At 45.8% G+C, this 25,112-nt stretch overlaps 1 protein-coding gene and 1 long non-coding RNA gene across 2 annotated transcripts in view; both read right to left on the reverse strand.

Moving 5' to 3' along the window:
• Nucleotides 1-226: 226 nt before the first annotated feature.
• Nucleotides 227-25,112, reverse strand: part of LOC310686073 — a 143,792-nt gene continuing 118,906 nt past the window's right edge. The window contains exon 2 of the long non-coding RNA XR_014515705.1: nt 227-1,664. This is a non-coding gene — a long non-coding RNA (uncharacterized lncRNA). The remainder of the gene's footprint in view (nt 1,665-25,112) is intronic.
• The window catches only part of FBXO41 (F-box protein 41), a 77,371-nt gene continuing 60,440 nt past the window's right edge, over nt 8,182-25,112 (reverse strand). The window contains exons 9-13 of the mRNA XM_083458691.1: nt 22,573-22,668; nt 18,789-18,907; nt 17,165-17,323; nt 13,102-13,217; nt 8,182-10,191 (exon numbers count right to left, since the gene is read on the reverse strand). Coding sequence (XP_083314817.1) covers nt 10,129-10,191; nt 13,102-13,217; nt 17,165-17,323; nt 18,789-18,907; nt 22,573-22,668 — 553 coding nt within the window. The 3' untranslated portion in view covers nt 8,182-10,128. The remainder of the gene's footprint in view (nt 10,192-13,101; nt 13,218-17,164; nt 17,324-18,788; nt 18,908-22,572; nt 22,669-25,112) is intronic.

The following is a 25,112-nucleotide window of genomic DNA, read 5'->3' on the forward strand; positions in this document are numbered from 1 at the left end:
GGAATCTTTGTGAGAGACAACGGGCCAAGTTCAAGGCATTCCTGCTACTATTCAAAGCTCTGAGCCACTTGAGGCCGGTTTGCCATAGAGAACACCTTTCCCTTGCAATGAAGCCCCACAGCCACTTTGGTCAGCGGAATTGGAAATATCACAGAGGCCACAAAAGACCACATTCTCAATCTTTTACCGTGGCAGTACCTACCCTTCGGAACTCCCTGCTGCTTGATACTAGGCAGCTGCCTTCACTGTACTCTTTTTAAAATGACTCTTATTATGTTGGAAGCTTCCTTGTGGCTGGGGCAACCCAGTCACATAGGCAAGGTATAAGTAATAAATTATTACAGTGGAACCTCAGTTGTCGGACATAATCTGTTCTGGAAAACCGTTTGACATCCGAAAGGTTTGACAACCGAGCCACAATTGCCGGCCGGCAAATTCCTTTAAAAAAATGGAGAAACGTTTGCAAATGGAAGCATTCACTTCCGGGTTGTCGGCGTTTGTATTTCGAATTTTTCGGCTTCCGAAGCATTCGACAACCAAGGTTCCACTGTATTCTTCTTCTTCTTTTCGGTCCCTGCTCATTTTTGTGTGTGTGTTTAGACAAGCCAATCCAGAGGTTTAGAAAGTTGGTATTTTTAGCAATTTTTCTCATGCCTTCAATTACTGCACATTTTTTTTAGCCTTACCATTTTGGTAAACCACTTTGAGGGTTTTTGTTTTTGTTTTCCAATCAAGCACTGTATAAAATTTTATATAATAAATAAATAAATGAAACAAGGCAGCGGCCCTGTCCAAATCTGTTCAGCTTCTCTTGGCACAACTGCAGAATTGGCCGAGTGCAGGTGCGTTGCCATAAAATGTTTTCCCCACCCCATGTTGGCGGTGATGACTGTCGGTTGTAGTAGAGCAATTAGGCCAGGGGTCCATCATGTTTTCTCCCCTGCTGAGCTGCAACTGGGAGACACAGAGACTTGACTTGCTCTTTGCGCAGAAACCGACACTATCGCTTGGGGGGCTTTTCCTTAGGAACCCAGTGAAGTAGTAAGATCTCTTGTTAGTTAATGCTGCAAGCCCTTTTAATCTGATTCTCGGTCTGTACAGATATGTGCAAATAACACTATCTATATCACCAAAACTGGGGACACGGGTGGCGCTGTAGGTTAAACCACAGAGCCTAGGACTTGCCGATCAGAAGGTCGGCGGATCGAATCCCCTCGACGGGGTGAGCTCCCGTTGCTTGGTCTCTGCTCCTGCCCACCTAGCAGTTCAAAAGCACGTCAAAGTGCAAGTAGATAAATACCATATTTTTTGCTCTATAAGACTCACTTTTACCCTCCTAAAAAGTAAGGGGAAATGTGTGTGCATCTTATGGAGCGAATGCAGGATGCGCAGCTATCCCAGAAGCCAGAACAGCAAGAGGGATTGCTGCTTTCACTGCACAGCGATCCCTCTTGCTGTTCTGGCTTCTGGGATTCAGAATATTTTTTTTCTTGTTTTCCTCCTCCAAAAACTAGGTGCGTCTTATGATCTGGTGCATCTTATAGAGTGAAAAATATGGTAGGTACCGCTCCGGCGGGAAGGTAAACGGCATTTCCGTGTGCTGCTCTGGTTTGCCAGAAGCGGCTTAGTCATGCTGGCCACATGACCTGGAAGCTGTACGCCGCCTCCCTCGGCCAATAAAGTGAGATGAGTGCCGCAACCCCAGAGTCGGCCACGACTGGACCAATGGTCAGGGGTCCCTTTACCTTTATCTATATCGCCGAAACACCACCAAGGAAGCTCAAACCCAAGGTGCATGCTTGCACTCCTAAAATTTCTCCCAGCTTGCAGATTGGGGGCCCCTCACAATCTGGAGGCTATATAGAAAGGTAACATGGGAATATTGATGGTCATTTATCCTTACTGGACTGGGACGCAGACAAGCGCACACTCTCAACTCCGGAATGAGCAAGGAAACAGAGAAAGCTCTGGAGAATTTTCCAGCCCTGCTCAACAGAACTGCGATATTCTCTACACTTTGGGAATCTGCAGAAAGACAATTTTGCCCTCGGCAATCAGGGCCCACCTTGGAGGTATAAACCGCGTTGAGCTTTCCCCCCTACAATCAGGTGGCATATACATTCTATGAAACAAGCAAAGAAACTGCAGAAAGATGGAAGGAGATGGAAGCTTTACAGGTGCCTTGAAATTGGCCCAAGGGGTGATGACATTTGCAGGTGAAGGAAGAAAAGAAAGCTTGGCTTTAAAAGAAGCATGGGCAAATACATTGAGGAATAGGTCTAACAACAGAATGGAGCATCTATGAGCAGGAGCAGTCTACCTCTGAATACCAGTTAATGGGAGAAGCAACAGCGAAAAATGGCTGCTACCCTCATGCCCTGCTCGTGGGCTCCTCTGCGGCCATGATCCTGATCAGTAGACAGTTTTCATTTTTTCTGGGACAGCAGCTGATGCCATGGACCCGAGATGCGCACTGACCACATCCCTCTGGCATTTCCCATCTCCTGGCTGCGTAAACTTCCACCATGGATCTGGTCTGACACTCTTCCCCTTAGTAGCCGACTGTGGCATTCAGGGAACTTTCTTCTACCCATGCTCAAAATCCAAGCTAGTTACATAGGACTTGGCCAAAGTTCAATGCAGCTCAATAGCCTGACTGGCAGTGACTTTGCAGAGTCTCAGGCAGGGGTCTCTTCCAGGTCTACATTGTGGCCTTCCGCATGCAAGCAAGGTGCTCTACTGCCAACCTATGATCCTTGCCCATAAACTGCTCCCTCCTCCTCCTCCTCCTCATCTGGTGTTGGTGCTTAAGCCATGTGCTCCCACTAGCCAACGCTTGAGCCAGCCCTGGATCTTAGAAGCAGATCCCATGCCGCAAATGGCAGAGGCGTACGTTTCACTTCGTTCGGATAGCGCCACGTGCTAAATGACATGACGCAGAAAGCTTCATGCTCAAAGTTTCCCTCTTTCCGCGCAGACTGACACCACAAAGCTTCAACATTTGATGGTTCTACAAAAGCGCATTAGAGCAGCGACAGCACCAACAAGCCACGCAGCCGCAGCCGCCCGAAATGGGCCTCGATCTTTGCAAAACACAAAGAGGCGTCTCCACTTTGCAAACCACGTTAAAACAAACCCACGCGGCGGCAGAGGCGCTTCGTGCACCAGCAGCGCCAGATTTTCCTCGGGTTCATTTTGCTCAGCAGAAGGTGACATTGCAAAGGGAGGTGTGAAGTTTGCTCGGAAAGAGCGAAAGATAAATCACTGCCTTTTGCGGCGACTCTGCCATCTGTCCCCATCTCCCTCCAAAGCACGGTCAGCGCTGGGCAGTCTCCTTCCAAGTCAAAGGGGCAGCAGGTACTTTTAGGGGTGGGGGAATCTGTCAATTTTGATTTCTTCCAGTTTCTCAGTGTTCCAATCTTAATCCACATTTTGCAGCAACTTGCAATTTTCCTTTTTTTCTTTTTAAAAAAGTGCTCATGAAAATCCATCACATTTTCACGCAAATTTCTCCTAATAAACACATATTTGTATGCAATTTCACAGACCGAAGACATTTTTCCACAGCATTTCCCCCGATTGTGCTATTTTCACTGATGTATGCATTTATATGCACATTTAACACAATTCCCTTTTTGGGGGGCACACATTACTTGTCTGGAGAAATGCGTTGCAAAATTCGGGGATATGTGGATTTCAAAGTTCCTGTGCTGTTTTGGAAAAATGTGAATCTGGGAAATTTGAATTTGAATGCAATCTGAACCAAATTCCTCCCCCGCTCCTTGCTACTATACAGGTAGCAACTGCATAGCATAGCCCAGGGCTTGTCAATGTGTGGCCCATGGGCCGGATGCAGCCCATGAAGACCATTTTACTGGCCCACGAGCCGCTCCCTTGGCGAGTCCCCCACACGCTGTGCTAAACCAGTGCAGCACGGCACGGGGACTTGCCAAGTGGCGCTGGAAACCGCATATGCGCATGCGCAGATACCGGAAACTGCATCATCTGCACATGCCCAGATGCCAAAAAAAGCTTCTGTGTGGGTGTGATTTTCGGCATCTGGGCATGTGCAGACGCAATTTCTGGCATCGTGCTGCGCCGGTCCAGCCCACGGAGGATCTCAGTGGGAGTGATCCGGCCCATGGCCGGTAAGCCTTGCCGACCCCTGGTATAGCCTCTCTGCGCAAAAATAGCCACCCCAGTTTTGCAGAAGGTGAACTGCTGTTGGGAAATGCCCCCCCCCCCCAATACACTGTGGCTCAACTTCCACTTGCACGCAAATTTCTCAATGAGCGCACCATGAAGTCATAGCCTGTGTGTATGAACTTGCCACCATAGTGCAATCCCCATAGAAAAGGATGTTCGTATGCCCCCTTGCTTTTTAAGGGAAAACTGCTCGCACATCCAAGCCCTTTTCATAAATCTGGGTTCTTCTCCAGGTATTTAGCAGATGTGGGTAGGGAGAGCAGAGCCTGTTGCCTCATACTCTGTACCCATTGAAGGCGTGGAGGGCAACCCAAACCTCTGAGCGGGGCTTCAGCTGTGAGCTGTTGAGGGTGGAGCGATCGATTGAGGCACACTGATGTGCTAAGCAGCTCTTCAAACTGAGCATACCATTTCCTGCACTATCCGTTCAATTAATGTTTATATTCCCCAAAGGCCTTTAGAACATCCTCACAGAACCCAGTAATACAAATGATCACATTAAGAAAAATTAATTTGCCTTCAAAGCATTGCAGAGATATTTTCTGCCTCCCACCCAGCTTTTTCTTAAAAGAACACAAAACAAGTTTTTGGCTCAAATTTACGTTATGACACCCAGAAGGTCAGGGGGCTTGATCCAGCTCCTGTTAGTCTGCACTTCTCTACATGCTTCCCATTGAACTCAATTAGACTTACTTCTGAATAGATAAGTGCAGAACAAAGTAAAACACTTTAAAGTCTTATTGATGCCCCTAGGAGAAAGTTAAGCCTAGGCTCTGTGGTTTCCCATTGGAATCTGTGAGGTTTGCAGGTGCTAACTGGATCGTGGCCCCAACTATCTGATTTCTGGGTTAAGAATAAGAATAAGTTTTAAACAGGAAAGAAAACATATATCAAAAGTGCTCAGGTCCTGTTCAAAGGGTGCAAGGGTTAACACTGCAGATATTGGGGGGGGGGGGGGATAATTTCCAGCGAACATCACATCATCATCCACTTACAAACCTCTTTTTTCCTGCCTTCGCAGCACAGTGAGCTGTGAGACTGTTGGGGTGGGGGACAGGGAAGAAAGGAAGGCCATGAACTAGTCAGGGATTTATGATAATAATAATAATAATAAAAGGGAGGGAGACCACAAACCCATAGCTCAATTTTGACCAAAGTTCACAGGCAGAGAATCTCACAGTTATCATCATCATCATTCTTATTTTCTTAAAAAAAGAGAAAATAAATAGCGACGTCATTCCACCCAATAAATAAATAAACACATAGGTAAATAAATAAATAAACATCTTGCTCTCCTCGCCCTCCCCCAACAACCCTCCAAACCTAGAGATGAAATATCTCTTAGAAGACACTTTGGTCTCTGTTCCTCTGAGTCACACCTTTTAATCTTGCTCTTCCACCTTCCCTCCCAGTTATATGTCCTGGTAACATGAAATCGTGGCTTCCCAGGCGAATCGCTGTGCACCATGCGCAGTTCTTGACCGCTGCCCTCTGTTCACACATCCCTTGGAATGCGATCTTGGGGGCAACAAGAGGAAAAGGAGGGAAAGCTTTCCCCCTCCTGGTAGCCACTCCATCCAGTCGAATGCCATTGCTTGGAGGACTTGCTGTAGGTGGATGCTGTCACAGTTGCCCCCGCTTCCAAAAATGAAAGAATGTTCCAGCTAAATCCTGAGGGCACATCCCTGGATTAATCAGGGTGACCCAAACCTTAGATTGTTCCACTACCAGAGACTCTGCAGAAGGATGCATTAGAACGAGGGCAAGAAAGATAGTATCAGGCCAGAATTGGCTCTCGAGTCCTCCTCACATCCAATGGGCTGGTTTCCTCTCTGGCACTCTCTTTCAAAAAGGAAAAGAAGGTGAGAGGGGGCAGAAAGTAATGGAAATTGTAGTCATAGCAGCAGCAAACATCCTCGTGAGCTGACCTTCTCTGCCCTTGATGAATGAGGAGGAACCAAAATAAATAAATCAGTCCCCGAAACGACTCTCAGTTAAAGCAATCCCTCACTAAGAACAGAGCATAGCGACACATGCTGAGTAAATAACTTTGCTTTAAAATCTCTCTTCGTCTTTTTTTATTATTCTTTATAGAAATAAATACTGACTTTTCTTGAATTTAAGGTAACATTTGTTCAAGTTTCTGCACTGTGTCAAAGGCGACCGTTCAAGGTCATGGTTTATCGCCACTGCCAGAAAACTCTTGTGTTTAAAAAGTATCAAAATGTGGAATTTAGGAGGCTCGTGTTCACTTTCTCCTCCATCCTTGTTGCTTTTTGTTTTGTTCCTTCTTATCGGATGATTATTTTTAATTTTTGCTGGTTTTTTAGGCATCCTTTTAGACTCTTCGGACCGTTAAGCTGGCCACACCAAACACTTTGCTCCCTTCCTCCTCCTGTCCCTTCGGTGTCACCTCCAGGGCCATGATGAAAAAAGAAACTTTGGCAAAATGGCTGCCTTCCTTGTAAACACGAGGGTGCCCTGCTCCTTGAAGACTGCATTTCTCAGAATGCAGTGCATCTCAAGGTGCAGGTGGAGCAATGCATCCTGGGGCCTCCTTCCTGCAAGAGCTCTCCATTTACTCCAGGATTTGTGACCTTTGTGCCCTCACGACAGGAGAACAAAAAAACCCCAAAGGTTGTGCAAGTCTTTCGGAATCAGGATTAAAATAAAATAAAAATCACTACCTGTGAGAGTTGGCTGCTGGAAAAGGCAATAATTCTGCGAAGCAGAACTGGATTTTTGCAGATCCAATATCTCAGTGAGGGTTCCGTTGACCCTCCTTTTCTCTGAATTCTCACTCTCCCCAGTGTTGCTATATGAATTCTTAGAGACTATTTATTGCCTGCCGAAACTGAGAGATCTTCTTAGGGCAATTTAACACTTCACATGGCACCAAGCGTAAGTTTCCCACCCAATGTGTCACTTGGCCGGGAGCTGCAAGTAGATTTGTCAATTTTTTTAAGTCCTCATGAAAACCCACCAGCTTTTGAGTGTGGATTTCTCCTAACACTAGAATCAGCAGCATCCCATACCTAAGATTTCAGGGCCTAAATGCCTAGAGTTGGCCTTTGTAATGTCTTGGAGACTGAGGTTAATTGGGAGGGGTGAGTAGAGGAGGGCAGAACCTGCAGACTATCTGTTCTCTAATTTGCAGCCAGCTCCTGCTGGGTTGAAGCTTGCAACCTGCATACACACTCTTCTTAATTATTTTAAATATCTATATTAAAGGCACACTTTCCACTTGGCCCTAAAAAGTCCTCTGCCTCTCGTTCAGGCAACTACTCTCTCCTCTGTGTGGGTCCAGGGAGCGCCTTCCATGGGGCTCTGTCCAGGGTCCTGAAACATTCTGATTCAGGGCCCATTCAGACTTGCATGGGTGTGAGTGGTTTTGCTTCTGCTCCACCGCCTCCCCCTGTGGAACACCCGTTCCTTCGCGATAAATCTGAGGAACTGTCCATTGGAGAAGACCCGACTGACATTTGCTCCGATTCAGTGGCAAATGATAACACAGCCATAAGAAGGATTAACCTTTTCACTTTGAATGGTGCATTGAAGAAGCGCAGATGCAGCCTAAACTAATTCGCAGTTTCTGTAGCCTTCCTGCTCACTGAAGGTTCTGTGTTCAAGAACCCCCAAAATCAGCATGGTGTCATCATCAAGTGTGCTTTGCACAACTTATTCTTGCCACAGAATTCTTGGTGCTTTTTGTGTGCAACATAAGGAATAAGGATCCTCCCTCCTTTTTTTGAAGGGGGGGGGGACTGATTATCAGTTTTCTCTCTCAGGTAATACCACTCAAGTAATAGAAGCTTTAGAATCCACCATATATAGTCCTATCTGTCTTTTTCAAATAACTTATCTTTGTAACTACAGTTAAGCCTGCAACTTACATTGCATTCTGGGCACTGTGCATAAATCCAAAATTGTCAAAGACATTTTTCCTGGATGCATGCCCCCTTTTAATTTTAATTTTTTTTTGCAAAGTGCATAAAGCTGAATATAAGTTAAAGGTGTATAAGTTGCGGGCTTACTGTACTGAACCGGGAGTCCAACAGTTGCTTGATAAGGGTTGGGTCTGATAAGCGTTGGCTCTGAGATGGGGGTTGCCTTGTTTTTTTCTGGCATGGAGCTTGTGCCTTCATCAGCTGCACACCAGGCAGAAACCCAACAGGTCAGCCTCGCCCCCCCCCTCCAAGACTGGAGATGCTCTGATGGAATAAAAACAGCTTCGGATAATTCCAGCTGATGAAGGCACAGCATAGCGACCCTTGGCTTAGACTAGAAAATGCTTCCCTTGAGTCCTCTCTCCAGGCCAGCCCTCGACTGCCTCTGGGGATTCAGCATAAATGCTATGCCAGAAAGGACTTCCTCAGGTTGATCAAATGTTTTGGCCGTGAGCTTATAAGCCAGACTCCTCCTTGCAGGATCTGGAACCCACACTTGCTAGCTGTGTCATTTTTGCTGCTGATCCATCGCCACAGCAGGAGGCTGACTGCAAACTCCATCCTTCTTCCCCAAGAAATCCAACTGAAGCAAAGCCATCTGCCTGAGAAATTCGGGCAGAGCTGGTTCCTCTCATTTCTGGCAGCTATGTGCTCCCTAAATCTTGGCATAAACGGCAGGGATTGGGAACTGGTTAATGTCGGGGGCCAGTTAATATCTGGAGGGAACTTGCAGATCTGGAAATCATGGGGGGACAGGACGGGACTGGATCTCCCTGCCTCCTGGAAAGCAGGCAAGCTAGGGATGATGGATGGAGGAGGCTTACATTCAAAGCAGAAACGTCTCCTTTCCACTGTGCCAATTGCCAAACGATTAATCACTCGGCGAAGCCACCCGCCAGAAGAGGAAGGTGGCGGCTTTCCATGAATCAAGAAAAAGTTGGTGGCAAGAGATGAAAAGAGGATGTTGCAGGCAAAGATGCTTTATGGCCTGTGCAGGAGAGAGAACAAGGGCCCTGGCTCAGCGGCCCAGGTCCTGGGTTCAGTCCTCAGCATCTCCTGGGAGAACTGGGGAAGACTCCCTGCCTGAAACCATGGAGAGCAGCTATCAGTCTGTATAGACAATACTGAGCTGGATGGACCAAGGGCCTGACTCTGTATAAGGCAACTTCCTATGTTCCTGGCTCCAAGAGGGAAATTGGTCAGTGGGGAGAACATTCCAGGGTTCCTATGCAAGGTAGGAGATTTGTTTTCTTAGGATTGTAGCGGTCTCTGGCCGCAGGGAAATTTGGCTTTGCCTTTTCTTTCATAAGAAAGAGGGGGGAAATCAAAATGAACAGGAATCCCTGCTTCTCCCCACAATAGGAACTGCCCCCTCCCTCATTAAAAAACCAAGAGTGAGCAAGAGAAAGAGCCCGAAAGGAAAGAGATAAAATGAGGCTCCGAGGTGATGGAGTTTCAGACGGAAGGAACGACCAGTCGTTTCCACAAAGGAGGAGGGCGAATCAAGGGAGTCAAGGGAGCCTCGTTGATTTGTCACCCTTGGCCGAGAAGTTGTTGGAAGGGCGAAAAGAAAGAGAGAGTCTCAACGGCAAAGGAAGGATCTGCAAAGAAGGGCCAAGCTTCCCTTGCACAGCTGCCTCCGTGAGATGAAAGGAGGAGGAGGAGAAGGAAAAGGGGTGTTCCCGCTGGCAGTCTGGAGAAATTCCTTTGCCGGGCGTATTTTGTGTGTGTTTTCATAGCACCATCATCTCAGCGATACAGCTGACCCTTCACCGCAAGGAAAAGGAGCTCGTCGCGCCCAGTCCGGAAGGCCTGCTCAAAGATGCGTGCGCTCGGCTGGGTGCTTCTGAAAGCGCCAGTCCAGAGAACTGAGGCTGGCAGGCAGGCTGCTGGTGTTGGCACCAGGATGTCTTTACTAACAGACGGGCAGGAGATGTTAATCTGGGGTGCGCGTTGGTCTCTCCCCTTGCAAAGGTTAACAGCCAGCTTCCACCTTAATGTGTAAAATCTTTGAAAAGCCCGGCCTCTTCTTCAGGGCCTGGAAGAGATAGAGAAGAGAGAGATGGCAATAAATTTCAGGGGAAGTGGTGTGATAGAAGAAACAGGCTGCTCCAGTTGAGCCAGAGCTGCTGCTGCTTCTTAATTCTTTTTAACAACAAAGAATAAAAAATAAAAAGGGAGAACGTGAAAGGATAAACTATAACCCTATAAGAAATAACAACTGCAATTCCATACATACTTACCTAATATATAGATACTGGCATTATCCAAATACATACCGTATTTTTCCATGTATAAGACTAGGTTTTTTAACCAAAAAATTAGGTTTGAAATTGGGGCTCGTCTTATACACGGGTAGTGCTGAGGGGTGTTTTCTTAATCTGGAGTCCCCAAAAATAGGGGGCGTCTTATACATGGTATGTATTTATTTTTTAACCTGAACGGGTTCCAAATTTCATTATATTTCCCCCCGCAAACTCTACATCTATAAGCAATCCACTCATAAGTGGTAAGTGCAATCATGTTTTCAATCCATTGATTAAATGGAGGCATCAATTTATCTTTCCAATGCAGCAATATAAGTCTTTTGGCCATAGTAAGGGCAGGAAGAATCCAGTTACGTTCCTCAGTTGTCAAATTCCATGTCGTAGCTCAAAAGAATATTATCCTCTGGAAATTTTATTTTTTTTCCACACAGTCATATTTATATAATCCACTACTTTCTCCCAAAACGTAATAAGTATAGGTCATTGTAAAAACAGGTGTTTCAAAGAAATATTATCCTTATTACGTCTCCGACAAGACAGTTCTTTTCTATACAAACGCCGTGGAGTTCCAATAAATTCTAAATGTTTGGGCCAAAGAGAGGGAACGTTTTCTGGCCGGGTGGGTCAGATCCTTATATCCTCAACCTGGGTGAGGGGCAAATTTGACAGGTGAGCAGGATTGCCCATCTGTCAATCACCCTGTGCCAAAGCAGTGGCAGGTGATGTGGCGCTTTGACGCCCCGACTACCGGGACTTCAAAGCGCAGAATGGGGGCTGTTTGAAAGCCATTTTGCAAACAGGGGAACTGGCACTCGCAGCTTAGATAGAATCAATCTCTGCCCTCCTGTGCACCCACTGACATAACCTGCTATAATTATGATTTATTAAATTCGTATACCACCCTTCAGCAGCAGATCTCAGGTAAGTACATTATATTGGAGCAACTTGTTGTTGTTGTTTAGTCGTTTAGTCATGTCCGACTCTTCGTGACCCCATGGACCAGAGCACGCCAGGCACTCCTGTCTTCCACTGCCTCCCACACTTTGGTCAAACTCATGCTGGTAGCTTCGAGAACACTGTCCAACCATCTCGTCCTCTGTCGTCCCCTTCTCCTTGTGCCCTCCATCTTTCCCAACATCAGGGTCTTTTCCAGGGAGTCTTCTCTTCTCATGAGGTGGCCAAAGTCTTGGAGCCTCAGCTTCAGGATCTGTCCTTCCAGTGAGCACTCAGGGCTGATTTCCTTAAGAATGGATAGGTTGGATCTTCTTGCAGTCCATGGGACTCTCAAGAGTCTTCTCCAGCACCAGAATTCAAAAGCATCAATTCCTCGGCGGTCAGCCTTCTTTATGGTCCAGCTCTCACTTCCATACATCACTACTGGGAAAACCATGGCTTTAACTATATGGACCTTTGTCGGCAAGATGATGTCTCTGCTTTTTAAGATGCTGCCTAGGTTTGTCATTGTTTTTCTTCCAAGAAGTAGGATCTCAGGTAAGTTCACATTATATTGGAGTGACTGGCCAGTGTTAAAAAAAAATGGCTTTATGGGCCAAATCTGACCGGCAGGCCAGATGTTCCCACCCCTGATTTGGGTGAATGAGACTGGCCCTCTAATCTCAGTCTGCCTAAGTCAGTCCTCAGCTGCCTGCATTCTTACCTACAGCCAGTCATGGGGTGGCTCTGCTTGTCATTTATTCAGCATTGCCTTCACTGACTGGCAGTGGCGCTCCAGGTTTTGCCAGCTGAAGATTGAAAAAAATGCTTAAAAGTACTTCCCCCTCCCCAAAACCAGATTCCTTTCTGTTGCAGATAATCCAGACAGAAATTCCCAGGTGTCAAAAAAGGTTATTTATGTATGCCACTACTGCAGCCAGTGTTTTGTTAGTCCCTAAATGGAAAATGAGCGAGGTCCCAACCAAAGAAGAATGGCAGCTTAAGATGACAGAATATGCGCAGACTTAACATACAGAATAAGAGAACAAGAAGAACATACGTTTCATGAAGATAATAAAATGTTTAATGAATATATGGGGGGCGGAATTGTGTACACTTGAAAACGTTGGCATTATTAAGATAAATTCAGCAGTGTAAATAACTTTTGATGGATGTAATAATGGAATACTGAATGGTTTAGTTTGTGTAAAATATGCAGGGATTTAAGATATGAATAATGAACCATGGAAAGAGAAGAAGGGAAGTCATTGCTGGACCTTTGAGTTACGTACCGCTCTGGATACGTAACTTTTGTGTTGTGAATGCGGCAAACCCGGAAGTGTATACTTCAGGGTTTTGCTGCGCATGTGCACAGAAGCGGCGCCTCCGGTTACGGACTTTTCAGGTTAAGCACGGACCCCTGGAATGAATTTAATTCATATCCGGAAGGTCCACTGTATTTTAAACTGTAAAACAGAAAATTTAATAAAAATTATATATATATAAATAAATACAGTAAATAAATAAATAAATACAGTAAATGGACAAAAGTACAAAGAGTCATAAAATGTTTAGGGGTATGCGTACTCCTGTGTCCTTCCCAGAAAAAAGCACTGTATAAAAAGACTGAAGCTGGGACCTTTGAGGATGAGCTCTTGCCACTTCTTTCTCCAAGCAAGCCCATTGCTAAAAAGGAAGAGAAGCAGAACAAGACTAATAAGGATTAGACCACGTGGGAAACTCATTACCTGGAGTTTGGTCACCATTTCCTCAAACATCTTCCTGGCCTCAGAACTGTTTGGTTCCTTAAAGTAGTCCGAGATCCCAACCTGCACCACGATGGACTTCAGGTTCCGGCAAACACCTTTAAGGAAAGAGAAATGTCTTCAGCATGAAGTCTGGGATGAGAGATTTCCTCTTCTCTTGGGGGACAAAACACACATAAGAGGCGAAGAAAAAGGCAACCCTCCTTTCTGCTTCGTGACCGGGGGGTGGGAAGTGGGGGGATTTCATGGCTACCAGGGGGAGACCTAGATCAGGGGTCAGCAAACTTACTGCGCTTTGGGCCGGTGTCTCTAGCATGCGCACATGCTACTTCTGGCACACTTCCAGATCAGAGGAGCACCGGAAATAGCTTGTGCACATGTGCACGGACCTCCTCCGACCCAGATGTGCCCCGGAAATAACGCATGCACAAATAATGCTTGCACATGCGCACAAGCTATTTCCGGTGCTCCTCCAATCCAGAAGTGGGCAGCCTTATCTGGCCCGCGGGCCTTAGTTTCGGGACCCCTGACCTTAAGTGTTATGTACTGAAGTTCTCACCCTGGGCCAGCAGGGGGATACTGTAGATAGTTCAGGTCCACATATGCAAATAAGGGATCAATAGTGTCGTTCAGTGATTGGATAGTTACAGAAATGGTTACTGTTGCGTTCTAGTTGAGCTCTATATAAGCAGGCTGGCTGAACCCTTCAGTTCAGTTCTGTTCTGGCCTGTGAATAAAGAAGAGCTATCTGAAGAATCGCTGTGTCGTCTGATATGTTCACCCACAACTTAACACTAAGGGTGTTATTGTGCCACACTGGCGACCCCTGCAGGAGAGAAGCTGCTATTTCACCTTGAACCCTGATGATCTTTGTATGATCATGAAAGGTCCGGGTTCTAGTCCTCATGACTGTACAAAACAACCCAAAGAAGACCGGGGCATTTGCTACAACTCCAGCACCCTTATTATTTAAAGGAACATCTTTGATTGTTCTTCCCCCACCTCTGAAAAAACTAGAGGGAAAACCCTCTGCATAAATACATTTAAGGCATTCCTTTTGTCATTAATTGTGGGTACCAGCTGCCAGAAGTCTGCTAAATTAAATGCTAATAATCATCTGCGATATGAGCTAGTAATCACTATTTTGGAAAATTGCTAGCAGCAGCTGATACGGCTGTGAGAGAGGCGAAGTTTGCTTGAGCCGCTCATATCTCTAACCATGCCTCCTCTACTTTTAATTTAATAAATCGGGCCGTGAGCTTTCAATTAGCAGATAAATCCACAAAGCAGATCAATTAATAGATCCCCAAATTAGTAGATTTAATCAGTGGGGCTCAGAGTTAAGGGGATTCTTGCTAAATTTTGCATGTGCTTTGGCTCTTTCCTAGGGAAAAGAGAAGGAAAGTCATGTTATAGGTGGACATTCCTTCTGACAATGGTTATAAATTCCCACGTGAAATAAAACAAAAATAATAGGCTTATTGAGGTCTGGTAACATTCGCACTGCATTTTATTTTTCCTAATTAACACAAGCAGGTCAAACAACTAAAAGGTCATTAATTGTTGGGCAGCGATGCTAATTGATTATTTGTGTAAAAAACAGTAGGGTATGTCGCCTAGCAAACTTCCTGGATATCTGTAACGAAGCAGCTCTGGCAGAAAGCCAACCTCTGCTATTTTTAACAGTGAAATTCTCTAAAAATACTCTATTTGGCACTTGTTCCTTCACAGCCAAGTCTTAACTGAAAAGAAAACCTGAGCTTCTCTGAAGCTTTGTACCTCTTGATGGGAGAAAAGGTGTGTGAGGAAAGTAGATTTTTCTTCTTTCCCACATATCCAAGGCAGCAGCCAAAATAGACTTAAGATCTGGGGTTGAAAGGCCTTTTTGGGGGGGTGGGGGGGTCAATAGGACCATCTTTTAATTCTGAGTTAGTGCTATGGGTACACATTAAAAAATGGCTGCCATGGGGTGTGTGGCATAACACAAAATGGCTGTCATGGGGTGTGTGGCATAACACAAAATGGCTGCCATGGGGTGTGTGGCATAACACAAAATGGCTGTCATGGGGTGTGTGGCATAGTACAAAATGGCTGCCATGGGGTGTGTGGGGCATAATGCAAAATGGCTGCCAAGGGGTGTGCGAGGGATAACACAAAATGGTTGCCATGGGGTGTGTGGCATAATACAAAATGGCTGCCACTGGGTGTGTGGCAAAATATAAATGGCTGCCATGGGGTGTGTGGCATAACCCTAAATAAGCAAGAAGAGCAAATAGTACCATACACTCTGGATTTTTGAGGGGATTCTACTAATAATAATACCAATACTTATACTAATACTAATATTAATACTACTAATAATTTATTATTTATACCCTGCCCATCTGGCTGGGCTTCCCCAGCCACTCTGGGCAGCTTCCAACAAAATACTGCCATACTGGTCATACTGGCTGGCACACTGGCACCCATGGGTGCCATGTTGGCAACCTCTGTGATAAAATAAAAAAGCCAGGCTAATGGCCAGGGCTCCCCCCCCCCGGCTTGAACTCAATGGAACTCTGTTCTGGCCCCTCTCAGGTGGGCACCATGCCCCTATATAAGAGAACAAGGGAGGCGTTCCTGGTGAATTCTGGCACCTCTTTTTCTGGAAAAGTCACACTGCTAGTGGTCCACCTAGTCCAGTGCCTTCCTCTCGCGGTGGCCAGCAGATGCCCCTTTTGGGAAGCCCACAAGCCGCACCTGAGCGCAACACCGCTGGCCCTGCCTGCCCTTCCCCATGGCGGGAGATTTCCCCACAAAACCAGCTCCTGGTACAGAGAGGCTTCCAAAAATGGAGTCAGAACATAGCTATCATGGCTCATAGCCACCCGATCTCATCCTCTCTTAAAGCCATCTGAGTTAAGGAACTGTGTGGATAACTTCGAAAAAGCGCAAAGGAGATGCTTGGGCCCCAATTCAGATTAGGACTCTCTGCAGCACACCCATGAATTCCCCCTCCCAAAGTTTTTTTTTAAAAAAATGAAAGTGCCTTTATTTCTCTTTTTTAATTTTTTTGAAAAAGTAATAATCGTAAATAAATAAGAATAAAAATGTGCAACCCTCCACCGAGACCATTCCATTGCAACTATCCAACCTCCCAAAATTTCAACACCTCTTGCGATGGTTTGACCCCTTTCCATTTTAACAGTATAAATTCTACGAACACTCTCCATATCTCCTCAAAATCAATTCTCCTGCATATTCCCTGTCTTACCTTAATGACACATGTTGCTTTATAATTAATGGCTATATCACACACCTCTTTATACCATTCTTCCGTTTTAAATTCTGCTTGCCCCTTCCACTTCTGAGCTACAATAATTTGTGCAGCTGTCAATAAATTTGCGAGCAAGTCCTTCAGATGGGTGGGGTATAAATAACAAAATAATAATAATAATAATAATAATAATAATAATAATAATAATAATAATAATTACTATTGCCTGCAAACCTTGCACCTTATTGTAAATTGAGAATAGGGCTACCTCTGGACTTTTGGTCAGCTTTAACCCAGTGATTTCTGTTATCTCCTTAAACACCCTTGGCCAAAAAAAAATTAAATATTTACACCCCCACCACATGTGAACATAATTCCGTTTCCTGGTGTGTCCCCCCCAAAAAAAAAGTTTGGAGGAAGCCATGACAGTTAAGCCACTTCAAAACTGATATGTCCTCACGGTAGAGATGGTTCTTTTGAGTCTCTTCCAGCCACCCCAAAAAACACAGGAGAACCTTTGCTGCCCCAACAATGACCAGCCAGTTGGGTTTCCAGGGATCTTATCACTGAGCCCCAACATATGAAGGTCTTGCAGGATCAGGCCCATTTGGTCCAGCATCCTCTTCTCACCATGGCCAACTGGACCAGAATCTTCTAGATGTCCCATCCCATCTTTCGTTGGCTGTCTCCCCTGCTTCCTAGGTGCCATCCTAGGAACGTGGCAGGAACCCTCCCGCAGCCCACCTGCCCTGTGGCTTTGCTTTTCTGGGGAGGGGGGTTCCCACTCACTGTTGAAATGCAGCAAGGCTTTGGGTGTGACCGGGGTGGATGTCAAGACCAGCATCTCCAGCCCCTTCAGGCCTTCCCGACACACCTCGGCTGCCACTTCCTGGTTCACCTCCGTCACGTGATCCAGCTCCAACACTTGCAGCCGCATGCAGTTTCGGGCTGAGGAGAAAGACAGGCGTTTGGGGATCAGCCAGGATTTGCACGACCGTCATATTCTATATATTAGATAGATAGATAGATAGATAGATAGATAGATAGATAGAGATATAGATAGATAGATGATATATAGATAGATAGATAGATAGATAGATGATAGATGATAGATGATAGATGATAGATGATAGATGATAGATAGATAGATGATAGATAGATAGATAGATAGATAGATAGATAGATAGATAGATGATATAGATAGATGGATAGATAGATAGATAATAGATAGATGATATAGACAGATAGAGATATAGATATAGATGGGGATGCAGGTGGCACTGTGGGTTAAACCACAGAGCCTAGGGCTTGCCAGTCAGAAAGTCAGTGGTTCGAATCCCCACGACGGGGTGAGCTCCCATTGCTCGGTCCCTGCTCCTGCCAACCTAGAGTTTAAAAGCACGTCAAAGTGCAAGTAGATAAATAGGTACCGCTCCAGCAGGAAGGTAAACGACATTTCCGTGTGCTGCTCTGGTTTGCCAGAAGCGGCTTGGTCATGCTGGCCACATGACCCAGAAGCTGTACGCCGGCTCCCTCGGCCAATAAAGCGAGATGAGCGCCGCAACCCCAGAGTTGGTCATGACTGGACATAATGGTCAGGGGTCCCTTTACCTTTACCTTTATAGATATAGATAGATGACAGATAGATGGATAGATGGATAGATATAGAAGATAGATAGATGGATATATAGGCAGGCAGACAGACAGATATAAAGGTAAAGGACCCTGGAATGTTAAGTCCAGACTCTGGGGTTGTGGCGCTCATCTTGCTTTCAGGCTGAGGGAGTCAGCATTTGTCCACAGACAGCTTCCCAGGTTGTGTGACCAGCATGACTAAACTGCTTCTGGCACAACGAAACACCATGATGGAAACCAGAGCACACGGAAACGCCATTTACTTTCCTGTTGCAGCAGTACCTATTTATCTACTTGCACAGGTGTGCTTTTGAACTGCTAGGTTGGCAGGAGCTGGGACAGAGCAACAGGAGCTCACCCTGTCGCGGGGATTCAAACTTCTGACCTTCTTATCGGCATGCCCAAGAGGCTTGGAAGGTAAATGGCGTTTCTGTGCGCTGCTCTGGTTTCGCCAGAAGTGGCTTAGTTATGCTGGCCACATGACCCGGAAAAACTGTCTGCAGACAAACGCTGGCTCCCTCGGCCAGTAAAGCGAGATGAGCGCTGCAACCCCAGAGTCATTCACAACTGGACTTAACTGTCAGGGGTCCCTTTACCTTTACCTAGAATATTTATGGCTTCTTATTCCGGTGGTCATGCCTGAAAGAAAGCAAACACACCCTCTTGGCATCGCCACGGCCATCACATTCCCAGAATGCAAAGCGTTCGCTGTTCTGCCCCTGGCTTTCTGCCCCCTAGAAGCCCATTTCACAGACAGAGAGCCTGAGGCTAGATTTACCTAAGGAGGCCAATCCTTGCACTCCGCAACCTGCTCCGCCGACGCCCAGTGCCCTCAAATGTGGCCAACACCGCCCAATCATCTGCAGGCAGCGGTTACTGAAGCGGGTTGGTTGCTGGCTGGAAGGGAATTTTTTATTTTTTGGAGGGGGGAAAAAAAAGAAGAAGAAGAAGAAAATGCAGACAAGAAGCTGATCAAAGCATTCCAATTTGCATAATGTCATTAACAGGCACAAATTAGGAGAAGAATGTGTCATCTGCCTTGGCTTATGGGAGTTCTGTGCAGTGAAAATAGATGTAATTTAGCTCCAGTTGTTTCCCAGCCCCCCTGAGTAACAAGCAAAGAGAGAAGGCATTTTTAGAAACTTGTTTTATCACACGTCGGAGGGAGAGAACTAAAGGCAGTGGATGCAAATTCATATCTTGTATTGTGCTGGATTCCCCCCCCCCCTTTGCATAACAATAAAAAATAAATCCCAAACTGGCACCGGTCTTGAGACTCGCTTCTCTCTTTTTGTCACATATCATTCTGTTGCTGCCTCTCCGTTCTTTACCCTCGTGGAACTGCGGAGCTGTAAGCGATCCCAGGGGCCATCTAGTCCAGCCCCCTGCAAAGCCAGGAATCGCAACAAAAACACAACGATGACACCAGGGCAGCTTTGTTCGTCCTAAACCCCATCCAGGAACTGCTTCCCATTAAAGATCTCTAAGCAATTTCGCAGTGGAAACATCAGCAATAAAAACCACAACGCCATGCGTCAAAACCATTCTGTCCGCGCAAGCAATTAAGGACAGCTTGCGTATTAAAAATACATTTCGTACGTAAGGACAATTTCAAGTCCCGTATGGATACAGATCTCCACTTAAAAGGCTTGTTGGGAAAGGAGGGTCTTTAACGGGTGTTTAAAAGGTGATGTGGAGCTTGTCAACACTTTCCTCCCGGAAAAAACAATTCTTTGGAGATAAATTGGAACAAACAGCAGGCCACAGAACACCTGATTGCCTTCTGCTCCGATAATACACCAAACTTTGGGTTTCCCAGGGGGGAGGCGGCACAGACCCTCCTGCACCTGAGGGAGGGAAATTGGGACACGACCTCGAAAGAGACCACGCCCCCTCTCACTCATGCCCCGCCCCCTCTGGGCTCCCTCCCTGCCTCGCACTTTTGCAGTCTCCAACTCCGACCCCGCCACATCCCCATATGTACTTCTGGAAGCCAGCGCTGCTTCTAGCGGCAATGTGCAGGGACAAGGCAAAGTTTTACTTCCATTATTTTTTTTTTGCTCCTGCGTTGTGGTTCCCAGCTCCTGGTAATCAGGGGCATTTCTCGCCTCTGACAGCGGAGATACCAAGTTCATTCTCACCCTTGCGGTGAAATATATCTACAGTGGTACCTCTGGTTGCGAACGGGATCCGTTCCGGAGGCCCGTTCGCAACATGAGCAGAAAGCAACCTATGTCTCTGTGTCTGTGCGGGTCGTGGTTTGCCGCTTCTGCGCATGCGTGTGACGTTGTTTTGCGCGTCTGTGCATGCGCGAGCAGCGAAACCCGGAAGTAACCCTTTCCGGTACTTCCAGGTTGCCACAGGACACAACCTGAAAACATTCAACCTGAAGCAAACGTAACATGAGGTATGACTGTATTTTACTTATTTATAGAAGACCTGTGGTCTCCATTGTTGACCCTACAACATGTGTCGGCAAACTGAGGCTCATGGGCCGGATCAGGCCCAATTGCCTTCTGGATCCAGCCCGTGGACGGTCCGGGAATCGCCGCGTGGATCGCCAGTGCACATGTTCTTTCCCTCTCCCTCACATGGTGGTGGCGCCGGCGCCTCCTCCCTCCCTCCCTCCCTCCCTCCTCCTGGCTTCTCCCCGCCCTGCCTAGAGGAGGAAGGGCAACCTGTGATGTTTTGTGTATTCAGCAAATATGATGTCCAACACTGAACAGTGATTCCGGATATTGACTACTGTTTCGTAGAATTCTTATTTCGAATGAATGTATGTAAATGAATATATCAAATGCTGTTGAACAGTGCTCATGTCTACGAAACAGTAGTCAATATCCGGAATCACTGTTCAGTGTTGGACATCATATTTGCTGAATACACAAAGCTTCACAGCTTGTCTTTCATCATACAAAGTCTGGTACTTAGCTTCATTTAAAGATTTTCAGAGACTTTGAGACTAAAAATTTCATTTTGTACTTGTTATGGTTTGAAGGAATTCTATAAAGATTGTCTATTGTGTATGGGCATGGTCATTGTGTTGCCTAGACATTGCTGACGCTCTTTGCAACACAGGGGTTGGTTGGTGTTATGTACTGAAGTTCTCACCCTGGGCCAGCAGGGGGATACTGTAGATGAAGGATCGAAAGTGACGTTCAGTGATTGGATAGTTTTAGAAAGTTGTTACAGTAACGTTGTACTGGAGCTCTATATAAGCAGGCTGACTGAGACCTTCAGTTCAGTTCTGTTCTGGTCTCTGAATAAACAAGAGCTGTTTGAAGAATCGCTGTGTCGTCTGATATGTTCACCCACAACTTAACAGTTACTTAGAGGAGGAAGGGGGCTGGGCTTTGTGGGTGCCAGCAGCAGCAGCGCTCGAGCAGCCGCTGTTTTAAGCAGCTCCTCTCTGGAGCAGTTTCGTGCGCCGCTCCTCTCCCGTCACCACCAGCCCCTGCCGCTCGCAAGACACAGGTAAGCCCTACATCATGGGTTGGCAAACTAAGGCCCACGGGCCGGATCAGGCCCAATTGCCTTCTGGATCCAGCCTGCGGAAGGTCCGGGAATCGCTGTGTGGATCACCAGCGTGCACCTTCTTTCCTTCTCCCTCCCACGGTGGTGACGCGCCTCCTCCCTCCTCCTGGCTTCTTCCTGCCCTGCCTAGAGGAGGAAGGGGGCTGGGCTTTGTTGGTGCCAGCAGCAGCAGCGCTCGAGCGGCCGCCATTTTAAGCAGCCCCTCTCCGGAGCCCTTTCGCGCGCCGCTCCTCGTCCTGCCGCCACCAGCCCCTGCCACTTGCAAGACACAGGTAAGCAGCCACTGGGGTCCGTGGTGCCCTTGCACCATTTTTGTTCCCAAAATATAGTCAGGCCCCCCACAAGGTCTGAGGGACAGTGGAGCGGCCCCCTGCTGAAAAGATTTGCCATCCCCTGACCTACATGGTTCCGTCTGCAAATGGAAAAGCTCTTAGGGGAGGGTGATTCTAAGCTGCAAAACGGTGGGAGGAGAAGGGGCTGCTGCCTGCTCTGCCTGACTTTAGCTTAAAATAAATAAACCCCTGAGCTCTGCAACTAAGCACGCCATTGCAAGACCTGAAAACAAATTTCTTTGCCGCATCGAGGGACTCAGCTACGTTAGTGAAGAAACAGCGATTTGAATGCAATATGAACATGCAACACCAGATGGCGCCAGAGAGCAGGAATTTTTAAAACACGATTTACCATAGAGATTTTTTTCCTCCTTTTGTTATAATCTAATTTCTCACTTATTTATAGTGGTTTTTCACCTGTGTCTGGATCCATCCCAGTTGTACTCTGAGAGGTGTTTTTGAAAAGTTTCACATCAGCCACGGCGGTGTGTGTGTGTGTGTGTGTGAGTCTGACTGCTGCCGCAGTGCTGGGAACCCTCCCTGCACACACAATTTCGTCCATGAAAATTGCCCTGCAGGTGTTGCTATTTCCATGTGTGTGTGTGTGTGTGTGTGTGTGTGTGTGTGCATGGAGGAAAGAGAGGAAAATACCGGCAAAGGTGCCAGGGTATTAAATGCACACTCCGGCATTCTTACCAAGGGTGCAGCGGCGCCACCTGTAAGGAGATGATGTCTCGACAGCCTGCTCCCAGTGCCCAGATCACCTCATGGCCCACGGGGTCAGTGGAACTCCTGCAACAAAGAAATGGGAAGGTGGAAAGAGATGAACAACTTCCTAGGAGCAGATGAGCGTCAAATTGCATCTGATCCACCCTTTCCCAGAACTCAGGTGTTCTTCAGATTCCTCAAAAATGGCATCTTTTGGCAGATGGATTCTGCGTTGATGAAAATAGAAGTATAGCCAAACGAAGAAGTACTGGAGAACGTGGATTGTGTTTCATGTGAATTAGCAGGAGGATGATTTAGATTTAGGATTTAGCAAGGCGAGTGAAAATTATTGATTGATTGATTGATTGATTGGCGTGGAGCGTCTCCACCCCCATCGTTCAGCCCAGAAACTGAGGTCCAGCTCCGAGGGCCTTCTGGCGGTTCCTTCCCTGCAAGATGTGAGGTTACAGGGAACCAGGCAGAGGGCCTCCTTGGTGGTGGCGCCTGCCCTGTGGAACACCCTCCCATCTGATGTCAAGGAAATAAACAACTATCCGACTTTTAGAAAACATCTGAAGGCAGCCCTGTTTAGGGAAGTTTTTAATGTTTGATAGTTTATTGTGTTTTTAATATTCTGTTGGGAGCCAACCAGAGTGGCTGGGGAAATCCAGCCAGATGGGCAGGGTATAAATAAATAAATATAGTAATGATGATGGTGATGATGATAATAATAAAAATAAAAATAAAAATTAGCCTGGAAGGAGCATGAAGTGTCCCCTGCACAGGTACTGCCCTTAGCAGGTAATGCCATTATTATTATTATTATTATTATTATTATTATTATTATTATTATTATACTGCGCCAATAATAACCATTGCCAGGACATGGAAATCATTGCAATTACTGAGCATGATGCAATCCCACAGGTAGCATTATTGGGGAAAAATTGATGTGGAAATTGAAGGTAGCAAGAAATATTATAACTTTACATAGTCTGGGGCGACTTTATAGATTATACAAACAACGGAGCGTGTGCTAGAACAGTGCCTACGGTCTACAGCTCAGTTTGGCGAACAGGAAGCAGATATTTTAAATCAGATTCCCCCCCCTCCATTCCTCCTGCCTTTGTATAAAACCCTGCAGACCAGAACTGCCGCTGATATGATATGCCTTTTCCTTTGTAGCCAACAGTCCAAGCAACGGATGTTGCCATGTATTATTTCACGTTCGTTAAGATTGCAATGGTTTTAGCAAACAAACTTTAACAAAGTTCTGCTTGTGTACTTGGAGACGACTCTCTGATTGTTGGTTGTTGTTTTATTTTCGATTTTAATTTTCCGTAGCTGTTACGTGTGGTTAAAAGTTTAATTAAAAACAACAACCCAATTTCATGAAATTCATACCACTTGATTGTTTTTAAAAAACCAAAAAACCGAAGCAGTAAAAAAAATGGATCTGGGCCCATACACCCTCTTTTTCCAGGACATGCCCTCTTTTTCAGGGGTAAAATTTCGGTGCAGGAGGATTTTTTGAATTTACCAAAATGTCAGGGGGGTATGGAAGTGGGCTACTTTTTATGTTACTAGACAACCAAGTGACAAACATATGTCACTTAGTTGGTCTCTAAGGTGCTACTGGAAGGAATTTTTTCATTTTGTTTAAACATATACATAGTTTTGCACGATGCAGGAAAGGATCAGGTCCTTGTTTTTGTACATTTTGATTTTTAAAAATTCATTTTTATGAAATTTTCCACTTTAACAATCCAATCAAATCACATTAAATATTCCAAATTATACATATACATATCATATAATCCATGACTATGAAAAGCATTAGAGATATGAGATGATCAGAACCCTCCGAACTAGAAGCATGGAAAGTCCTATTAAAATTTTTTATAATTTGGCAGAATATCTGGATTGTTTTCGTACATTTTGAAGGGACATTGTAGCATTCGCCTGCTCCCACACCCCTTCCCTCCCGCCCCAGGCGCTGGCAAATGTGTCCTCTTTTCTGCTCTACAAAATATGGTAACTCTAACCTAGGGTGAAGATGCCATTTGGTTTTCCAATCTGAAAAACATCTCAGGCTCAGATGATATTATTACACCAGTGAAATGAGCGAAAATGAATAAGACAAATAATAAATGTTGGAAATGTAAAGAAAAAGAAGGAACATTTTATCATATGTGGTGGGAATGTATGAAAGTAAAGAACTTCTGGGAAATGATATATAATGGGATGAAAAAGATCTTGAAATATACATTCTTTAAAAAACCAGAAGCATTTTTACTTGGTTTTATAGGCCAAGACATTAATAGACAAGATGTTAAATTGTTCTTAAACGCAACAACAGCGGCAAGAGTATTGTTAGCCCATAAATGGAAGCAAGAAGAAATTCCAACAAAAGAAGAATGGCAGACAAAATTAATGGACTATGCAGAATTGGACAAAATGACAGGAAGGATTCGAAACCTGCGGGACCAGAGATTTACAGAAGTTTGGAAGAAGTATATGAATTATTT

The sequence above is a fragment of the Podarcis liolepis genome (assembly GCF_965112155.1).
Source record: "Podarcis liolepis genome assembly, chromosome: 9".
Classification (NCBI taxonomy): Eukaryota; Metazoa; Chordata; class Lepidosauria; order Squamata; family Lacertidae; genus Podarcis; species Podarcis liolepis.